At 37.7% G+C, this 22004-nt stretch overlaps 3 protein-coding genes across 3 annotated transcripts; 1 reads left to right on the plus strand and 2 right to left on the minus strand.

Moving 5' to 3' along the window:
* Positions 1-4504: 4504 nt before the first annotated feature.
* Positions 4505-6590, minus strand: LOC115622632 (probable cytochrome P450 312a1). The gene is made up of 3 exons (XM_030516638.1): positions 5906-6590; positions 5290-5849; positions 4505-5222 (listed from the first exon to the last, which is right to left on the minus strand). Exons 1-3 carry the CDS (start codon positions 6535-6537, stop codon positions 4882-4884), a joined length of 1533 nt encoding a protein of 510 aa, XP_030372498.1. The 5' UTR covers positions 6538-6590; the 3' UTR covers positions 4505-4881.
* Positions 6591-8206: 1616 nt separating this feature from the next.
* LOC115622298 lies at positions 8207-12447 on the minus strand. Its single transcript, XM_030516202.1, has 10 exons — positions 11954-12447; positions 11342-11901; positions 10946-11266; positions 9736-9939; positions 9494-9679; positions 9363-9438; positions 9184-9301; positions 8913-9119; positions 8427-8850; positions 8207-8364 (listed from the first exon to the last, which is right to left on the minus strand). Exons 1-10 carry the CDS (start codon positions 12445-12447, stop codon positions 8207-8209), a joined length of 2748 nt encoding a protein of 915 aa, XP_030372062.1.
* Positions 12448-14344: 1897 nt separating this feature from the next.
* LOC115622299 (cytochrome P450 4d1-like) lies at positions 14345-15984 on the plus strand. The gene is made up of 3 exons (XM_030516203.1): positions 14345-14973; positions 15037-15578; positions 15638-15984. The coding sequence occupies exons 1-3, from the start codon at positions 14345-14347 to the stop codon at positions 15982-15984; spliced, it is 1518 nt and encodes a 505-aa protein (XP_030372063.1).
* The last annotated feature ends 6020 nt before the right edge of the window (positions 15985-22004 follow it).

The following is a 22004-nucleotide window of genomic DNA, read 5'->3' on the forward strand; positions in this document are numbered from 1 at the left end:
AGTGGAAGATCTAGTAATACTCATAGTTAAAAGCAAGTGATTATGTATTGTATAATTTTTGGAATACTATTTATGTATTGCAACTTTTAAATAATCGCAAACTTAAAAAAAAATTTATATATATATTTATTTGCACACTTCCTCAACAATATAAGACATATGCGTACTGTTTATCCTGAACAAAGTTTGGTAATGTAGTTTGAGAGTGTATTTTGCATTCAACGAACTAACAACGACATTTTTCTGATTTTTTGTTGGGCGAAGACGTGCTCGGCATTCTAGTTACCTCGTTCTGACATCTTAGTTGCGACCAATGGTCTCTGGAGAATGTCGCCAAGTTTGCTGCTGTTGTTGCCCCTTTATAGCACTGTGTGTTCTCTAACATTGCATTTAATATAGATATTGTTTTTTTTTCTTTGTTTTTTCATTTTCTGCGCACTGTAATTAGCTCCGGGAACGAAAGGATGTTGAACAAAACGTTGACATTGGCCAAGACAGCTGCTTGTTGTCTGCCGTGCAAAAATTGTTGTGTGCATAAAAAGTTTAACTTGACATTTTTAGCAACAGTTTGTAATTTTGGCGTTTCGCTTCCTCCTCTATGATTTGAAATTGTTTTGCTGTGCGGCATAACCCTTGCATGGCATTTCTTTTTACTAATTTTTTTCTTTGGCATTTTACTTGCAGACTCCTTAATTACATTTCCCAAACAAAGCTGCTGTTTTGCATTTTAATCGTTGTTGGCATTTAAGGGAAATTGTACGCGAAAAGGTAAGTCAAGTTATTTGTTCATCATTTTACAACTTTAAGATTTTTTTGCTGAATGTTTTTTTAGCACACAATTTATTGCTGACAAATACTTAAACTGTAGCCTTAAGTAATAAAAAAATCGTAAAATATAATAGGAAGTTGTGAAAAAGTCACCTAGAAAATATAATTAAATAAGGCCAACCAATTTAACCAAGCCATTAGCAAAGTGTTTGATGGAATTGCACACTGGGCAGAAAATTATAATTATTACCAATTCAACATTTATGTTTTTCCTTTCTGAATGCATAATTGAAGATCGCTTCGAATGTATATAAATAACTTCAATATTGAACACTTGTAAACACATTTTAGAATATAACTTGAAAATCAACAAAAAGCCAACCCGAAAATGAATGTTTTTTTATAGAAACTTTAGATATAGACATATGGATTTTTATGCAAAAAAAAAAGTCTGAGTTTCCTCTAAGGTTTAAAGCAGTGTATATACAAAAATGTAAATTAAAAATTGTTCCTTAAAAACAAGACACTAAGAAATGTTTATTTCTTTGGAACAATTTTACGACTTTTTCATATTTTATGGCATTATGGCCACCACTTTTGTTGCATAAACCTCACCCGTAACCCTTTGGCACCCGCAACCACCCGCTTTGACTGGCGACCATCATGGTTTATGTCCATAACTTAATTATCCATATGAATCCTTCAGTTTTTATTGCCGTTAACCCTGCTGCTGCTGGCGGTACGGGGTAAAGGTTTTAATTATGATGAAAGTATATCTCTGTGCAGATGTCATATTTTTATTTATCTAAATTTTCAGATCTTCACGGCACATTAAAATGATATAAAATCATCTTATTTAGCCGGGCGGTAGGCAAATATTTTATTGTTGTTGCTCATTATGCAACAACAAACAAATTTTATGTCCAGCTGCTGCTGCTGCTGCGTACATCATCATAAGTTTATTGTTTGGATACTTTGGGGCCGCCTAATCCTTTAACTGCACAAGCCCCACCCACAGTCCATGCTCATCCACTACGCTCGTTAATTTTATATGCCCCGGGGTAGACTCAGCTGTTAAATAAATTAAGTTTACAATTTTCATTCATTGAGACATCTTATTTAGTGGGTAGTGGGTAGTGGGAGGGTATGCAGAAACTGTCCACCGTTGAAGCCAATAAGTTGTCTCCTGCAACTGCAAACACACATACAAACGATATATGAGTGTAGACAGAGTGCCTTGCGGTTTTCTGCCCACTCTGCAGCCTCTATGCACTCCATGGTTAACCATTGATGGCTGGCATCAATGCACATTTGTCATTGTTTTTGGCGCCCAGAGTTATGCTTGAGAGCATTTACAGCGATAACAACAATGACAACAATAAACAAACTGCAACTGCAACAACCTGCGCAGCTTTGTGGTCGCAACAGCCACCATTACTCACAAGAGAAAGTGTGTATGTGTGTGTGTGAGGAGGATGTTGGGACTGGGCTTTACTTTGAAGTAAGCAACGCACACACATTGTTCATTGCCTTAAGGCTAAGCCTCATTTGTGGTTATAATGTGTTGTGCGACAGCTGAAAGTCGATTATGTAAATATTGTGGATGGCCAGACTAATAGCTGTGTAAGTTTTGGTTTAAGCTCAAATGCTAATTAAGGCACAGATAGGGCGTTCAAGTTGCAAGCTTAAAGTTAAACTTATACTTAAGGACATTAAAAAAGTTTAGTGCCGCAAACTTAAACACATATGGCAAACTTTTTCCAAACACACACATCACACACACACTTAGACAATGAAATAAAAGTCCGCCATAAAAAATCTGTAAAATCACATAAAAATCATAGCATACATTTAGGCATCGAGTTACAAAGGGGTTCAGCAGCATGAAGAAGAATAAAAGGAGTAGCTGCCTTTACACATTAAAAACGCATAAAATCGGCAATTGAATTGGCAAAAAGGCAACAACACGCACGTCTAGAAGCATAAAGTGGCCATGAAAATAAAAGCAGACAAGCAAATCGAACGATAGTCGGTAGCGGGGCTCTTCCAGGGGAAGAGAACAAAACCGATTGAAGCAATCAATTAAAATTGATGGGAGAAATTGAATCACGTGTTACAATTTTTGAAGAGGAATCGCTGGAATCGAGTTACGCCATTCCCCATTTGGATGAGAGTGTGCGTGACGGTCGGTCTTCAAGAAATGCCATAAAAGTTCAGCTACGAATAGATGTTATTATATTTTTAGTAGATTGTTTGTAATTTCGTCACTTGCGGATGTTCTCAGTGTGCGTCTTTATTTGTATTTTTCTCAATTCTTTAGTACATTCGAAAAACAGTCAACAAATACTTTTTATTTTCGAAAAAGTTGCTTTACAAAATAATGTAGTTATTTATTTATTCCTTCTCCGTCGTTTGTTATTTAGTCTATCAATTGGTTTAGGAATGTTGTTTTCATACTTTGGTTGTCTAACAACTGTAAAATCTGCTGCCAACGTATTAGAAAATCAATCGAACATTTACTTAAAAAATGCTCAACTCTACAAGATATCACAAAACTTATCTTTAACACACAATTCTGTACTTATAGAGAGCTCAAAGCTATAGAAGCTATTGCTATTGAAGTAAAAAAATAATTAATAATTCTTTTTCATTAAATATCTATAACAATTACACAATGTATATTGTTGTATATTATATATATGTAGGTCTAAGTTAGTGTTTCCCAAAAGGTGTTGTTGAAGTTCTTTGCTGTTTAATTCGAAAGATCAACAAAAAAATTGATAAAATTAAAAAAAAATTATGAATTTATTGGTTCTGCCGCTTCTGAGGTTTTGGGATCGCAAAGTATGTTCGGCCTTGTCAACTGGTTATTGAACATTTTAATATTTTGAATTAAAATTGAGAAAATGCATATAAATCATTGAATTGAATAAACTCTATGTCCAATGCAGTCTTTTCAAAACAGAGCAACATTCCATCCAGAGCTGAGTTCTCTTTATACCTCATACCCATCCTTATCAGTTGGCGCCGTTTTTATGTGCTTGTTAACAAAACCGTGAAATTCAATGCCGTAACAGGCAACGAAAAAATTTACGACACTGCAAATTAAACTTGATTTTTATTTAAATAAATTGCATTTTATGCTTCTGCTGCAAGGATATGCGTAGTCGACGTCGTCGTCATGTCGTAATAAGCGAGCAACGGCTATAATTTGCACGGCAATATGACGAGGATATGTGAAAGGCAACCGACATCCGACAACTGACAGACAGACAGACAGATAGACGGACGCACGGACAGACTGGCGGGCGGCTTCAATGGCGGCGGCTGCTTTATGTATTTTATTTTATTTATTACAAGCCGAGTCGGAAATGTTTGTTGATTTTCCGCAGCGCGCGCATACAATAAAAATCGGGGCAAAAAGCGAATTATTTTCTAGACGAACGCGCGCAGTCCAATAAAAAAGAGCGATATGAAAAAAAAAACACTCACAAATTGTTAAGATATTTTTTATGTGAAACGACGGCGTCCATTATATAAAGGAAAATGTAATGCGTACTATGTTATTCAAATTAAAAAGAAATCAAGTGCAATGAATCGATTGAGCCCCCAGAAGCTTTAATGCTGAAGATAAGCAATGTTTTGTATAAAAATGAGATTTAATACCATTTTTGTTCTGATTAACTAAGGAATTGTTATTCAAGGTGTATACAAAATTTGCTTAGTGAATCAAAAGTTTTTAACATTTCTCAAATTTCTATTGAAGTCCCTTTGGAAACTAAATTTGTAGCAGTAAAAGAATTCCTTTGAATCAATATTTCTAAAAAGTAATACTTTTAAAAAGTAATACATACAGCCTTAATTATTATGCCCCGCCATAGGGGGATTTAAAATTAATCGAGTGACCTTATAAGTTAATTACTATTTCCAACACTATATCTTGCCAGACCAGAAACATAAATAACCAGGCGAACAATTCCGGGCTGCAGTTGAACGCTTATTAAATTAATTTAAATCCTGGTCTTTAGCGGTTTTTAATTTGAAATAAAGATCAATATTTGACGCAATATTCTCATGAAATCCATTATACGAACATTTGGTATGAATAGAGCCTCACACAGCCTTCACTCTCAAAAAGACCGGCTTCATGGTGTGTAGGGTGACGACAAATGTCAATCGCGCCTCTCGATCCGTTTCGCTGGCGGCTTCAAATTCGAAGTTTCTCAGGCAGTGGGCCAGGACAAGCTTCATCATGACCATGGCATAACGCTGGCCTATGCAACTGCGACCGCCAGTCATGAAGGGTATAAAGGTTGATGGCTCTATTTTGGGCTCTGCATCGGGGGACCAGCGTTCGGGGTTAAAAGTAAGCGGATCCGGGAAGAACTCTTTGCATCGGCCCATGTACAGAGGCGAAATGATGACATTGCTCCCCGCTGGTATGCAAAAATCATCTACGGATTAAACAAACATAATTTTTACCAAAGTCAATTGCAAGCGCATTTATAATAACTGTCTTACTTATTACGCAATCGGCTCTGGCATGTCGCGCCACTATTGGTGCTGAGGGATAGAGCCTAAGTATCTCCTTTAGGCACCATTCCAAATAAATTAACTGACGCATTTGTTCTATGGTTATGTCGGCATTAGAGTCCCTGCCACAAACCTGCCATATCTCCTCACGACATCGCTTCTGATAGTCCATATGCAAAGTCATTCTGTATAGGAAAAACTTAATGGTGGCGGCGGTGAGGTCGAAACCGCCATATATAATGGTGTCCACTTCTTCGCGTATATCCGTGACCTTGAGCGGCTTACCATCCGGGGCTGTGGCATGCAGCAGGGTATCCAGATAACTCAGACTGCGTCGTTGTTCCGTCTCTGGATTGACAGTATCGTTGGTATTCCGATTGGCCTGATCAGACTTCAGCTCCTCGCAGCGTTTCTTGATAATGTCATCCGTGAAATTGTGTAGAGCCTTCACCACACGCCGCTCCCGAGCAGCCAATGCTGTGAACTTATAAATGATCTCGTTTCGATAGAACAAGTTCTTGATGCGACAATCGACAATGTGCAGGGCTCTGCAATAAAACTGTAGTAATAAGAAGGAGAAGGGCAGAAACAAATTCTCACTCACTCTCTCACATAATCAAAGTATTCACAATTATTGCTCTTCTGCGCCCCAACTGAAACGCCCAGAGCCGTTTCGCAAATAGTATCCAGGGTGTAGGTGGCGATGAGTCGAAAGAAATCCACTGGTTCGCCTGAAGCAGCCACCTCTCCCAACTTAAACACCAGAATCCGTGCCTGTCGTTCAAAGATCTTGGCAAACTCCCTTATACTGTTCGAGTTAAATGACGGCGACAGCATTTTTCGACGATGCGTCCACTTTTCTACACGGCTCGTGAAAATACCCTCGCAGAGCCAGTTCTCAAAGAAACGATAGTCCGCAGTCTTTTCGAGTAGTTGCTGAGCGCTGCACAGGGCTTGAATGTCCTTCGGGTTGCAGTCGAAGAAGTAGAGTCGATGGCCCAGCCACAACTTAACGCGATGATCCTTAATGAAGGTGAAGATGAGCTTCGAGCCATGCTTGAAGAATTCCGATCCGGCCAGGGGGATCATTAAATGCAGATGACCCATTATCGGCCAGGATCGTGGCTGGGGCCAGTTCCTGGTTAGTCGATCAATCCTCGTGTGATGCTCATGCACGTAAATCAGCCAGGAAACCAGAACGCCTCCTAACAATACCAGCAGCACCGAACCCAACATGACCGCTATTGATGAGACTATTGATCGATCTGTTCTACTGATTGATGTGTGCGCGACTGATTTGAGGCGATGGCGCATCAAAGGTTTTAAGTGCCCGGCCGTTCATGCTCAATCCGACAGTGGCAGAGGTCTGATTGTGTTCCTAATATCGCAGATAAAAAATTGTGAAATTGTGCAATGAACAGGTCACAGTCGTTATTAACATTTGGGTGCATTCAAATATTCAAATGGCTTTATAATTTTTATAATAATACTTCTAGCTGCGAATCTGAAGTAGCGCTTTGTGTTTTTTTTTTAGTTTATTTTTATTGTCACTCAGACAGATTGACGAATGACGAGCTGAGAGCCGATGTGATTTGTTGTTTACGCCGAAGCCTAATGAGTGAGAAGTAAACAAAAAAGCTATGACCGTACTTGTATACACATGTCTAGAACCAGTTCTTAGCAATCGTCGCAATAATTTTGACATTACTGGAAAAAAAGCGAAAAAATAAAATAAAAGTTCAATATTATAATTTTTGATGTGCGTGCTGGCGCGCCCAGTGCATACAAATCCATGCCAAGTGGGTGTAGCTCGACCACTTTGTTGGCCACTCACGGCGACAACGCGGGCGGGCAGCTTCAGCTGCTCGTATATAGCCGCTCGATCCCCGTTCAAGAATTTCAAGTGCTAGGGAATGTTCGGACACTGTACAATAGCTTACAAAGTAGTCAGTATACAAATTAAATTGATTTGAAAATGTTTTCTTTATTCAACTAGAACTACAAACTATCAGCTAGAGAGAAAAAATCAAAAAAATGTCTCATAACGACGCCGGATCGTAGAGGAAAAGGCATTGTCCATTCGTTATGCTTTGTTCCAATTAGCGGACAAATGTAGTGAGAGACAATTGAAATTGTTTAAAAAGTTTTATTTAAAAAGAAATAGTAATTAACTCAGAAAAATAAAGGAAACACATATATAATAAAATGCTATTAAAGAACATTAAAGAAATAAAAATGGGATTATTACAAATCATTCACCGGGTTCGACAAAATGTGGATAGTTAGAAAGTCTCCCCCCTCTGACTAAATCTTCTGCCATAAACGAATTTGACTTTCCAACGATTTATTGTTCGGTACCGTACTTGTTGCCATAACATTTTACGTTAAGTTCATTTTGGTTAAAATTATAGAAATGTTCCAAGGCCATCATATAATTAGTAGAGTGTTTCTTTTTTGTTAAATTTTTATACTAATTTTGAGAGCAAACATTCAAACAATTATACTTTTATTGATATACTTGTATAGATGGCACAATATTTTTCGCTTATGCATCTTCGAAGCTTGACATAAAGAGGAATTTGGAATAGAACAGCAAAGTGTGAATATCATGATTGTTTAATTAATAATTGAAAGCCAAACAAAGAGCAGTAATGTACCGCCGTATCAAAACAGGTTCAACAATTTTAAAGCTAAAGTATTAAGTATAAAAATGGTTTTACTTAATTATTAAATTGTTTGACTAATAGCTGTCATTCAAAACAGAGAATTACAAATTACTGCTGCATACTATTGGTCTAAATTAAGAAGGTTGTTGCCTTCCCATACAATATAATATTTGTTTAAATCCCTTAAAAAAAATCAACAATAATAAATAATTTATCAATGAACTGAAATGCAATACAATTTATCGAAACGAGATCTCCAATGGGGGCTCCTCTAGAAAACATAATGCTGAGTTTGTAGAAAATTTGATGTCCTCAAAGCAATACTTGGTGCTGAAGCGATATTTGCGTATGAAACGGGCTACAATTATCTTTAAGGAGAACATAGCATAGCGCCAGCCTAGAAAAATGTTGATTGGTGAAAAATATTGTATTTGATTACCCATTCATATGAGCAGTTACCTATACAGTTTCGTGGACCTTTGGAGAAGGGCATAAAGCTATATAAATGCCGCTTTCTGTCATGTTCGGGTAGAAAGTTATTTGGGTCGAACTTGCCTGCATCTGGACCCCAGATATCCTTACGTCTGTGTATGTGATAAATAGAAATAATGACTTGCAGACCACTCGGCAAGATGAGACCATTGCTCAGCTTAGCATCGTTAATCGCCTGTCGCCCCAATACAGGTATTGGCGGTATAAGGCGCAGCGTCTCATTCACAACCATATCAAGATATGGCAACTGCTCCAAATGGGCAAACTCTACGTCTTCGCTAGTGCGTTCAAAAACTTGGCATACTTCCTCGTAGAGGCGATCCTGCACCGATGGATGCATGGCTAGCATAATTAGAGTAGAGAGCACGGCTGTGGACGATGTTTCGTAGGACTGCAATCAAATATTTTTAGAATGTCTATATATAGTATGTGCTGTGGAAAAATAATTATTACAGCTACTATCAGGCCATTAGCATTGGAGACCACATTTTGCCAGCTGAGCTTCTGCTGCTTGTACAGTTCAAGAGCTTGTTTGATAAAAATCTCTGGAGGTTTGCGTATGGCCATGAATTCGTCATCGGAACTAGGCTTTGCTGCATTTCCCACATCTGATACTTGTATATTGGGCACAAATGTTTGATTCAATTGGCTGAGCATAATCTAAAAAGAGAAAGAGATTTGAAAGTAATTATTTATTGTTCATTTAGGAGCTTGATATACCTACATCTTCTGTAAATTGCCATAAAAATTTCTTAGCCACTTGAAATTTCTCATAGAAATATGACAAGCCGTATAAATTCAGAAATGTCAGCAATGCCAAAAAAGGTAATTTGTGTTGCATGCTATATAAGAAAACATTGGATGGTAGATCAAATAGAAAGAGATATTTCCAATCAGACTTACAACTCAAGCGAGCTTATATAAGTCTTGGCTTCCTGCTCCATTTTCGTATTATTTGGCTTTAGGCCCATAGTTGTTTCTAAGAGAAAATGTAACTGACTCTCAAGCATACTTTATTTATTTTAATTACCCACCCAAACTGCCGCTGATAATTGTGCTCTTCAGCATCTGGCTCAGGGTCTGGGGTCCCTTATCTACTAATTGTGCCAATTGCTCTTCTGCACTGCTCGCAATCCTATTAAAAATGGGGAAGAATGTGAGCAGCACCTTGTGCTGAAATGCCGCATTGATGGACTTGCGCTGTGCATGCCAGGCTTCAGCTACAAATACTTAGTTATAGATCGAGTGTAGATTCTAAAATCGATTAATTAATCACCTTCGCACACCAAGAGCCCGCCTTGAAATATATCCCTGCCCGGTTTACTGATACAGATAGCGCGGTTCAGCATATCGTTGCTAGTCATCACAGATTCCACAAATTCGGGCTCATCCGTGAGAATGACCAGATGCAGGCCCATCCAAAAAGCTATAGTATGACGTTTGCATTCGCTGAGAAAGTTCCCGAAGCTTGGCAGGATATCTGAGTTTCAGGTTAAAATTTCAATTGGGTTTGCGATAGTTGGCCAAAGTCAAACTTGCCATTAAAATTGATAAAACGCAGACCGGAGCCGACCACTGGCCAGCCGCACACAGTGGGGAAGGTCAGTGAGAATTTGTACCAGTGCCGACGCTGCCATAGCCAGTAAATCCAGATGCTAAGCACAGCGACGAGTAGCAATGCCGCTTTGAATGTTAACATGATTGCAGTCCGAGCTATTGTAGAACTGTAAACGGGAGCTCGGAAGTTGCACCAACTTTTATAGACAGCTCATTGACTGCGTTTAATGGCAGGTGATTGCAACCAGTTTGACTTGAGAGTGATTTAAAATTATGCGGCGTTGTAATGGAATACTAAGTGATCGGTTCACATCATTTGCAGTGATAGCTTTCATAAAATTTTAATTTTTAAAATACCTGTTAATAGTTAATAGGTGAAGTGATATCGTAATGTTAACTAAGCTTTGATAAACATGTTTTTCAAATTTTACTTAAAAACATAATTGAATAGAGACTTGCTGACAAAAATGCAAAAGTTATAAAAGAATTATTATTTTCGTGCTCTTTTTCCCTCATAACAGTAGCTGTTTTTTATTTCAACCGACTTGCATTTCATTCTGTTTACTCAAATTGCTTTTACTTTGTTTTATATTCTTTTAAAATTTAAAAAGTTTTAATTTAATTTAATTTAATTTTAAAAATACCTATTTATAGTTAATAGGTGGAGAGATATCGTAATGTTAGCTAAGCTTTGATTAAAATCTTTTTCAAATTTTACTTAAAAACATAATTGAACAGAGACTTTCTGACAAAAATGCAAAAATTTCCCTCATAACAGTAGCTGTTTTTTATTTCAACCGACTTGCATTTCATTCTGTTTACTCAAATTGCTTTTACTTTGTTTTATATTCTTTTTAAATTTTAAAAGTTCTCAAAGTTTTTACATCTAAATTTCTTCAACATTACTCATAAGACATTGGCTATTTTGCAATAAAACGGCGTCAGTGTTTTTAAGGTGATAACAAAGGCCAATTCCTTCTCTGCATCCCAGTCGTCTACTGGAGAGAATTGAAAGTTTTTGAGGCAATGAGCAATCACAAGCTTCATTTTGATCATGGCATAACGTTGTCCAATGCAGCTACGTACTCCTGTCAAAAAGGGTATATACGTTGAGGCCTGTATTTTGTGTTCAGCATCGGGGGACCATCGGCTCGGCATGAACTTGAGCGGTTCAGGGAAAAAGTCTGCGCACCGACCCATATACAGAGGTGAGAAAACCACCTCACTGTTGGCGGGTATATATAAATCGTCTAAAGGGATTGAAATTATAGAATGAGCATTATAAATGTGATAGCAGTTAGTCTTGTGATTATCGATCCACTCACTTAAATGAAAATTTGCGGTCGCACGACGTGAGACAACACATCCAGATGGATATAGACGCAGAGTTTCCTTTAAACACATATCCACATACTCTAATTGACGCACTTGCTCGATTGTAATAGGCTCTTTGGGATCTTTCCCACACACTTGCCATATCTCTTCGCGACAAAGCTCTTGGATTTCTGGATGCTTACACATTTCGAATATGAAGAACTTTAGCGTGGTAGCCGTAAGATCAAACCCAGCCACAATAATTGTATCCACTTCTTCCCTTATTTCTTTATCTAGCAAGGGTTGTCCTTCTTCCGTCTTAGCGTTAAGTAGTATGTCAATAAAGGTGAGGTTGCGTCGACCATCTATATCTTCAGTAGCGGCACTGCTGATAATTTGATTCGCCTGTTCCTTATTGAGTTGCTCTCGCCGCTCTTTAATGATGCGCTCCGAGAAACGGTGCAATTTTTTTATTATCTGACCCTCCCGTCGGCAAAGTGGGCTCAATTTATATATGAAGTGTAAGTGGTAAATGGGATTTCTCAGGCGTCGATCGTAAATCTGCAAAATACTGGTAGGCGACTAATTTTGGGCCCACAAATATTTTAGAACTCGCTACTTACGCTTTAACCGCTTCGAAGTACTCGGACTTTTGGACCGACTGTGCGCCTACGGACACACCCATTGCCGTCTCACAAATAGTGTCCAGAGTAAAGCTGCTGCTGTACTTAAAGAAGTCCACCGACTCCCCTGTCGAAGCCATTATCCGAAGTCTTGATAGCAACACTTGAGTCTGGCGATTGAATACATCCACAAACTGCTTCAGCATTCCATAACTAAATGCTGGCATAAGCATTTTACGTCCCTTGGTCCACTTCTCGACCCGACTCGTGAATATACCTTGGCATAGCCAGCTTTCATATATTTGGTATTGTTTCCCCTTTTCGAGTAAGTGGGGTGCACTGCACAGTGCCTGCAGATCCTTGGGATTGCAGTTCAGGAATACCAGACTCGCTCCTGCCCATATCTTGCACCGATGATCCTTTAGATATGGAAAGACATGCTTCTCAGCCTGCTTGAAAGGATTCAGGCCACCCAGTCGAAAGATTATATGCATATGTCCAAGTATAGGCCATGCTGGAGGCTGTGACCAACCCTTTGTGAGCCGATTGATCCTGATATGGAGCAAGTGTACATGCAACAGAAAGAATATTACTGCTACTGTGAATATCTCGAGCAGCAGAGAGGCCCACTCCATTATGTGTGGTCAGAAGGCAATTTGTCGCACGACTGTTTTGTAGCAATCCAACATTATAGGTTTTAAGGGTTTAGGCAGTATTTGACTTGTGTAGATTGTTAAAAACATTTTTGCTGTGGGTTGTTCATAAAAAGTAAAACATTAAGTATCGTTGACTTTAGCTGAAATGGTTTTCACGTGCGATTTGAGTTTTAACAGCTTCTAGACAGTTTTTATGTGGAGTTTATAAAAAGAGCTTAAAGAGCAGTACAATTTCAGATTTGATATTAGTGTGCTGGTTTATTTAAAACGTCCACACATGGGACACCTATACGTCAGATACCTAGAAGTCGAATATTTACACGTTAAATAATTATATCCGATGTCAACTCAAGTCAGCTTAGATTTCTACACCTTAGATGTCTATGTCTGATGTCAACACGTCTAAATTTTCACATCAGAAGCTGACAATTCAAGTTTGTACACGTGAAATGTCTATGTCAAATGTCTAAACGTCAGTTATTTACGCGTCAGATATGTATTTTTAAATGGCTATTTCAGATGTCTATACGTGAGCATTTACAGAACAGATGTTGAGAATTCAGACTTTTCACCAGTAATGTCTATGTCAAATGTCTAAACATCAGTTATCTACGCGTCAGATATGTATTTTTCAACATAGAAGTCCGATTTCTACACGTTAAATGGCTATTTCAGCTATTGTTTACATGTGAGGATTTACACATCAGATGCTGAGAATTTAGGCTTTTCACGAGTAATGTCTATGGGAAAGTTCGAAGCGTCAGTTATCTACGCGTCAGATATGTATTTTTCAACATACAAGTCCGATTTCTACACGTTAAATGGATATTTCAGATGTTTACACGTGAGGATTTACACATCAGAGGCTGAGAATTCAGGCTTTTCACGAGTAATGTCTATGGGAAAGTTCGAAGCGTCAGTTATCTACGCGTCAGATATGTATTTTTCAACATACAAGTCCGATTTCTACACGTTAAATGATCAGATGCTGAGAATTCAGTCTTTTCACGAGTAATGTCTATGGGAAAGGTCTAAGCGTCAGTTATCTACGCGTCAGATATGCTCTCTTCAACAAAGAAGTATTGTTCGCTTGTTTTTTTGGAAGTTATTGGTACAACGTATTACCAGTACAACGTATTACCAGTACAACGTATTACCAGTACAACGTATTACCAGTACAACGTATTACCGTATTACCACTCAAAATAATCCAAATGCTGACTCCTTTTTCGTAATCCTTGGCTGACATAAAGTATATAATTAGTTCGACTTCTCCATTGTGCCTAATGAAAAGGGTCAAGAAGAGAATTTTATTAATGCTGCAATTATTTGCGGCAACTGCGTAGTTTGAACATTAGCATGATTTAGCATTTGGCACTAGCTTTGGGTCAAGCATCTCGACCAGTTTTTATCGCCTGACTTTGCTTTCGTTTTGCAACCCGTTTAGCTTGAGCTCACATAATTGACTCGATTTACAATTGTAATTAGAGGCAACTATGCTCCTACTAGCTCGATCAGCAATCTCCCTCAAATAATTTAGCACATTTTATGATGTAAATGTTTTGTTTCCGTTTGTCATGAATATTATATAGCCAATATTTAAGGTTGCCTACGGAAACTAACTGAAACGCCAACTTTTGTCCCAATGGCCCACTGAATACATTTATTTCCTGGCTATAAGTGCAGGTAGCCTGCACTGCACTCACATCAGTCGGCGATCGCTGCGCGTCTTGGAATGTTCGTTGTGCTATTGATTTGTCTCTTCCTGCTGGCATTATTGTGCGCTTCGTGGCTTTACTATTCCAAGTATCGGTCCCTTATTGCATTGACTTCGGATTGGCCGAGTGGCCCGTCATGGCCACTGATAGGGCATGCCCACTATTTCCTAAATATTGCGCCGGAACGCATGTTTGAACATCTTCGCGAACTTTACGCCAAATATGGACGGGAGAATCGTCTGAAGTTCTGGTTCGGTACGGAGCTAAACCTTTTTACGGGCAATGTGCACGACATAGCCGAACTTTCAACTTCTCTGGCCTACAATCAAAAGAGCGAACACTATGGGGTCTTACTGAACTGGTTGGGCGAGGGTCTGTTGATCAGCAAAGGCGAGAAGTGGTTGCAGCGACGAAAGCTGCTAACGCCTGCCTTCCATTTCACAATCCTGAAGCAATTCGTCGAAGTGTTCGAGCAACAGGCATCGGTGCTGCTCGCACAGCTGTCGGCGTCGGTTAATGGAGAACCTCTGGAGCTATTCAAGCCTCTGAGCTTATACACGCTGGACGTCATATGTGAAACTTCGATGGGGGTCTCCATACAGGCCCAAACACTAGCCGAATCAGATTATGTGCGGGCAGTTCACATGTGAGGGCACATGAGGATGAGGATGTTTAATGTTTTCCTTCAACCCTTTTTTCTATTTTGCAGTATGAAGCATGTCACACATCAGCGTCTCAGTCATTTGTTCTACCATTTTGACTTCACCTATCGCTGGACCCCGTTGGCGTGGGAGGAGCGCAAAGCCCTGAAAACCCTGCATGGCTTCACAACACGCATCATTGAACAAAGACGCGCTGAGCAGCTAACTAAACCCACTACTCTAAGCGCTAATGGCACCGCTGAGTTGGGCATAAAGCGAAAGTCGAATTTTCTAGACATTTTACTTAACTCTGAAGTGAACGGAGAGCCACTTGGTAATCTGGATATACGCGAAGAGGTCGATACCTTCATATTTGAGGGCTACGAAACCACAGCAACGGCATTACAGTTCCTCTTCTATAACTTGGCCACACATGCAGAGTGCCAGCAGCGTTGCTATGAGGAGCTGATCGAGGTCTTTGGGCATGATCCGGTCCACTTTGAAGGTCTCAAAAATTTGCGCTATATAGAGCTGTGCATTAAAGAGTCCTTGCGTTTGTACCCACCAGTGCCTGCCTTTGCTCGTAAGGTTGTGAAGCAATGCCAATTGAGTAGGTTGATCAAAAATATCGACTTTCTATTCCTTATCTGTGTATTTCCCTTTCTATAGATGGCCTAACGGTGCCTGCAGGCACAAATATCACCGTCCTCCCCATGTATATAGGTCGCTTACCAGAGCATTTTGAGGAACCGGATCTTTTCAGACCCGAACGTTTCGCGGCACAATCCGCGGGCAATACGTCAAATCCCTTTGCCTTTGTACCCTTCTCAGCGGGGGCGCGTAACTGCGTGGGTCAAAAGTTTGCCATGTTGGAAATGAAAACGGTTCTCGTCCATGTATTGCGTCGCTTCGAGTTCAGCTATGCCGGCAATCAGGCGCCGGAACTCATGTTTGGAGTAACGCTCTGCACTCGTTTGCCTCTATTATTCCATATCAAGGAGCGCTCTGTTGCCTAACCATATCACCGTTTTTTTTTTTTCATTAACAGCGTTTTCATTTCATGCGGGTAAAATGTCATAATAATTTTAATTAAACTTATATTCATCCAATTCCATGTGTGGTGTATTGATGTGTGTGTGTGTGTGTTTGCACTTTTCATATAAAAGTTGCAGTGCTCTTCATTTACAATGCAAACAACTGGCAGGAATTTTATTTTTATTTTTATTGAATTGAAACAAGTGGACGAACGGATGAACGCTGGCAGAGAATTATTACCAGCAAGTATTATGCAGCATAAAATGTATGTGCATTTCATATATACACATACACACATACGTACGAACGCATTAATTACAATTATGCGTGTTTATTTGCCTGCTGTAACTTTTGTGTTAATTAGTGTAAATATACAGCACTGACTGCCATTTTTTGTGCTCTTTTCTGGTCCTGTTGCGCCAATATTGATATGCAATTGTTGAAAAGGCAGTTTTTCATTTGATGCTAAATTGATGCTCAAATGAATATATATGTGAGAATAATAAGTAAGACTATGAATAAAATACTCGGTAAAACCAAAAAAAGTGTGCAAATTAATAACGATTGTTTGTATACTTTTTTATTTCTTTGTTATATTTCTTTAGAATATTTGCAATACATTTCATTAACTATACTGCACACATAACATAGCCTCAATACTAAAAAAAAGCCCCCTCCATTGTAAATTTTGAGTGCAAATGATTTTCAATTTGTAGAAATTTAAGAAATAATTACTTTCTTCTTAGCGTGGAAACCAAGTTGAATGGAAAAGCTATCTATGAACTCAGAAGTGGGCATGCTTTATATCTATATTTCTAAGCTCAATGAGCCAACTTTTGACAATAGATCATTAAAATGATCAATTTTCTTAATTACACATCAAAAGTATTGACTGAAAAAAGATGCACAGCTCAAGAAAGCAATTGACTGTGAATTCCGACAAATGGAATAATCGTGATATTAATTGCTTTGCGCAAACGCAAAATATAGTAATTTATCTTTGCTTTATTAGAAAAATCATCAACTGATTAATTCGTTTTTTAAATTCATTTTTGTTATGGATATATGTTTAAATAAGTTGTCTTTAATCATTAACAAACAACTGCCACGAAAGTCTATAGAAATGTGTAATTTATTGCGTAAATGCTAAAAATACATATATCTGGTTTAAATCAAAAAACCAAAAATTAAAATTATGAAATAATTTGAAAAACTAACAAAGGATTCCCTGCTAGTTATACCTTTAAGTGGAAAGGGTATTAAACTTTGCACTGCCACTATGCAGCCTCAGAAAACTTCATGTAAAAATAATAGGAAATAAATAAATTTAAATACATTAATTTTAAATTTTGTTTTTGAATAAATTTAAACACTAGCTTGTAACAAATTAAAAATTGAATATTGAAAAAAGTGACGGCAAATGAACACTCTAAGAGTTCTTCTTCTATTCTAAATTTCAAAATTCGAACTGAACCGAATATTTGCTTTATGAGTTGAACGAACACAATCGTTTTTGATGCATTATATACTATATATAATGCAAATGCCTAGTTGGGAGCTCAGCTGGTCGGCGCAGTAAATTGAATATAAACTATTAATTACAGATTCTGTTTGTGCATTAACATTACAATTTGCTTGGAGTAAACAAGATGCACTAATTGCCGCAAACATCTTCAAAATACGCCAAATACTTTGAGGCTGGGATGGCAAATGTTTTGGCATAAATTCCATTATCTAATGGATGCCAATAAACAGCTTACAAACCAAACAAACACACACACAGGCAATCATATGTCCGAGTATATGGACATGCATACAATTAGGTACCCACACACAGTTGTGCAACTGACAGGCTCCAGAAACATTGTCTCAAATGCAAAATTAAAAGTGGGAGTTCGATTCTACGCCCACAACAAAACTGGAAACTAATTTGAATTTATGCAAAGATGCCTGTCCAACCATTATAGGCTGTTGTGGGTATTGGCGCATTGTAATTAAACTGCACATTATCAGGACAGGCAGCACACATTCACACACACACCCAAATACATATAGAAACCTGCACACCCACACGCTCGAGCCCATTGACAACTGTCACACGATGTATAATTATGCAAGCATATCGAACGCCCACCAAGCAACCAACCAACATACCTACCAACTGTCACTTTATGTTTCGCTTTTGCATAAAATTTAATTTAGCTTCATTTAATTATTGTTTATGCAATGGAACTGACAATGTGCGCTTGCACTATAATTACAATATTATAAACAATGATAATTTGCCAAATGCAAAGTCGCCGACAGAGATAACCAAGACATGGGCTAATAGAGTCCTGTCAGAGAGCAGAGAAAGCAAACCGCAGCGCAGGGCCGTTTAGAGGTGGTTGTGCGACCACCAACCACATTGTCGCACTAATCGCATGTTGTGTCAACATTAATCGCATCAAATTTAATTTTACAATTAAATGCAAAGACGCGCTGTGTGGCACGACGCGTTTAGCATAAATTAACAGCAAGCCGATGAGGCGCCCCAGGCGAATAATGCAGAGCTAACCCTGCAGTATACTGCTCTATGGCGTTCAAACTGTTCACTGGAGTTAGTCTGCATCTTTTATTATCTAACTTGATAATTTGAGAGAAAGAAATCCTCCTTTAATAAACAGCAAGTCACTATATTTCGGATCTAGCCGATAACATCGTAAAACCTTGAACCACAGTGATAGAAGTATATAACTGAATCTAATATAAATGTTTAGTTAGCATTTTCCTGTCATGGATTTCACAAAATACCGCAAACTCAAACCTAAAAGTATGCAATCAAAATTTGAAACTTGAAATCACGACTAACTAATTCCTCTGTTATAGAAAGGAAAAACAAAAGGTTACGTCAAAGCTCTGGTTTGTAATTTATCAACTTTTTCACCAAGTCGTTATTTGGCAAAATATTTTCCGTTAAGAGGGAAGTTAGCAAATAATAAATGACATAAGAGGATTTAATGACATACAAGTATAAATAGAAAAAAGTACAAATACAGTTTCATCCGGTATTGTATTGTGATTAGAGTATTTCTGAAGCGTGATTTCACTTAAAAAATGTCCACTCGAAGAAAAGAAAAACGCCCTCCTTAAAAACGATTAAAGCACATTAGAGAGCATTTGCTAATATAGTATACCCATGTTTTATAATAATATTTGAAAACTAGTTCCTCAATTGCGGGCCAAACAGTGCGTATGTGACAATTAACACTGCGAGGCACAAGCAATCATACACCCACATACTCGTACTTACAGAAAAGCTGGCAGTTATAGTGTATTGGGTAGCCTTAAAGGAGTTTGAGTTCCCAGCACGCTATTTACCTAGCGCTTCATATCCTATTTAGGGTTGGGATATTTTCCGTTTCTATTTTAAGTGATGCTTTAGTTAATGCACTTAAGTCCAAGGCATTAAATTGTCTTAATTACCTACGCTGATTAAATTAGTTGGCCCATTTTGTGGTGCAATTTCAGAATATGCTTGCTTATTATTCGCTGTACGAAAATATATTTAAAAGAATAATGTGTATGGTAATGGAAACTTACGTATCGTTTTAATAATTATTTTACAATAATAATTCTTAAAACAACTAATTATCGAGAGAGTCTTTGTTGAGTCGACTAATTGTCAATAATTTGTGACTATGTTAAGTTCTTTTTTTTAATTTTAAAAACATAAAGCAAACATTTTGCGAGATTAAATTATTCATTTATAATATTAAGGAATTTTTAATATTATATTTATCCTTTTTTATTCGAATTCACGTCAAATTGTTATCAATGTTGATCCTTTGCATGAAATACGATAATACTTCGGAGAAAAAAAAAAACAAAACTTGCTGGACAACAACTGGTTGGGCAGTTGCCTAAGACTGTTACTATGAGAAGCCAGGGAATGTCAAACTGTGTTCTCAAACTGTTCCTACTAAACTGTATAATTTGCAAATGTTCTGCTATGTCGAATTAAACTGTGATTAACACTGTAATCAATATTTTTTTTTAATTTCAGTTGATTAATCGATTGATCATAATCACTGTTATTTAATTTTATTTTATTTCAACTCTAACTACAATAGATGTTTATGTAGAAAATACCTCAAGCTCAAATCCCCCTATAGAATACAATATAAAAGCATTTTTAATTTTGATATGGATAACTATATGGGGAGTCAAAAAATCAGCCAGAAGTGTCGTATTTTCCTGCAACAATCATCGAATTCTTTCTGTATATTCGGAGCGAAATCGATGCACTAAATGTTTGAAAACACCAACATAAAACACAGCATTAAAAGTTTGGCCATATGAAGGAAATTCCCGATGAAATTCGAATCGTGGCAGCAAATCAACATTGTCTTCATCTTTGATTTCTCAAAACGACTTTTTTTTGACTCCAGTCGAATGTTGAATTTTAAACCATTTCTGTGAAATAAATCGGCTTCTATAATTTTATTTATTAATGCTAACTTAAAGTTAAAACTTACTGCTAACAGGGTGGGTTTGAATAGCTATGACTACCAGGATCTTAATCTGTTACAATCAATGAAAAATTATGTACAAATAATTAAAAAAAAAAGAACACAAAAACTGCATATGCAGTTTTGAGATTCATGAATTAAAGAAATTGATTAAAACAATATTTGTGGCTTCTATCATAAAATGACGAAATATACTATAGATAATAGTAGATGTACATATGTACATACAACTAACAATATGTGGATTAATTTTAAAATGTCTGATTTCAATTATTCACTATATATAGTGCTGAAATACATCGGAAACACTTAAGCCAAAAGTCTGCAAACCAGCCAAGACTAAATGAACGTAATGTACATTGGAGTGTTTGGCTTTGTACTTTAAGTAAAAAAACAAGATAATTTATATAAATTTTGCCACACGCTTCGCTGCGCAACAATGAACTTTTCTTCTGTACTCTCGAAACAATACCTACTTGGTTTGTCTGAATGCCTGGCAGCCGTTAACCTTCGTTGCACTTAAAGACGCGAAAAATGTGCACAAAGCTATTTAAAGGTGATTCTTTTTTCGCTCGTTTTGGGCAGGGCGCGTTTTAATTGAAGGACAACAACCACAATTTAAATATTTTTTTGTTGCCCACTGCCATGTTTTTGCAGCTGCCTTTATTTTTGTATTTTTTATTTACCTGGCCAGCTACCGTTAGTATAATTCTTGTTTATAAGGTTGTTGAGCTGTTGTTTGTGTTCTTGCCAAGAAATGTAACCTCGCGTCCATTCATTTGGTCAAGTCAACTGCAATTGCATTTGCTTCGCACTGCTCGATTTGACGGTAAATGCGATTTGCTTGTTCTTGGAGCTGTCGTTGTTGCTGTTATTGCTTACCTTTAATTTACCTTTTTCAGTGATTGCTGTAGTTGTTTTTGTTGTTGCAAAGACAAGTCACGTTCCGTTGCGTTTACATTTACGAGTATGTATCTGTGTGCTTATATCTGTGCGCGCATTCAAAAGCAACCACCGACTGGTTATTTAACTTTAACTTTGCTTCTTGTTCTTGTTGCCAATTTCGACACTTGGCAACTGTGCTGCCAGTAGGTGAGCTGAGCTTGCCTCAAAGTTGCGGCAGGGTCGGTGGCAACGTTTGAGAAGGCAAGTTTTTTCTTAATTGCAACAAGTTGTTTGTTGAATGACACAAAATTTGTTACGGTGAGTGGCGCGTACGTACTTAATAGAGCACTGTGGGCCCTAAACATACATCTATTTGTATATATATGTCAGATTATATATTTTTGACCGGCGATAGATAGTCTTGCAATTAGTAGATGAGGGTGGGGCTTACTTCACAAAGTACGTACAGGCACGTCTATATCTTTATGACTTGCCTTCAATAATGTCTAGTGATTGATGGCATTGTAACCTACGGATAAGCAACAAATTAGTTGCGTCACCATGTCTGTCTCATAAATAAATAGCTCCATAAAATGCTATTGCTA

This window comes from Scaptodrosophila lebanonensis, unplaced genomic scaffold (assembly GCF_003285725.1).
Source record: "Scaptodrosophila lebanonensis strain 11010-0011.00,11010-0021.00 unplaced genomic scaffold, SlebRS2 tig00000043-arrow-pilon, whole genome shotgun sequence".
NCBI lineage: Eukaryota > Metazoa > Arthropoda > Insecta > Diptera > Drosophilidae > Scaptodrosophila > Scaptodrosophila lebanonensis.

What these genes read in the sequence shown, in the direction of transcription:
- LOC115622299 (XM_030516203.1), top strand. Translation starts at nt 14,345, where the DNA reads ATGTTCGTTGTGCTATTGATTTGTCTCTTCCTGCTGGCATTATTGTGC. An exon ending in TATGTGCGGGCAGTTCACAT is followed by an intron (nt 14,974 to 15,036) that starts GTGAGGGCACAT and finishes TCTATTTTGCAG; the next exon opens with TATGAAGCATGTCACACATC. An exon ending in TGTGAAGCAATGCCAATTGA is followed by an intron (nt 15,579 to 15,637) that starts GTAGGTTGATCA and finishes CCCTTTCTATAG; the next exon opens with ATGGCCTAACGGTGCCTGCA.
- LOC115622298 (XM_030516202.1), bottom strand. Translation starts at nt 12,447, where the DNA reads ATGCATATAATCTTTCGACTGGGTGGCCTGAATCCTTTCAAGCAGGCT. An exon ending in TACTTCGAAGCGGTTAAAGC is followed by an intron (nt 11,902 to 11,953) that starts GTAAGTAGCGAG and finishes GTCGCCTACCAG; the next exon opens with TATTTTGCAGATTTACGATC. An exon ending in AACACTGACGCCGTTTTATT is followed by an intron (nt 9,940 to 10,945) that starts GCAAAATAGCCA and finishes CCTGAAACTCAG; the next exon opens with ATATCCTGCCAAGCTTCGGG.
- LOC115622632 (XM_030516638.1), bottom strand. Translation starts at nt 6,537, where the DNA reads ATGTTGGGTTCGGTGCTGCTGGTATTGTTAGGAGGCGTTCTGGTTTCC. An exon ending in TACTTTGATTATGTGAGAGA is followed by an intron (nt 5,850 to 5,905) that starts GTGAGTGAGAAT and finishes GTTTTATTGCAG; the next exon opens with AGCCCTGCACATTGTCGATT. An exon ending in CAGAGCCGATTGCGTAATAA is followed by an intron (nt 5,223 to 5,289) that starts GTAAGACAGTTA and finishes TTTAATCCGTAG; the next exon opens with ATGATTTTTGCATACCAGCG.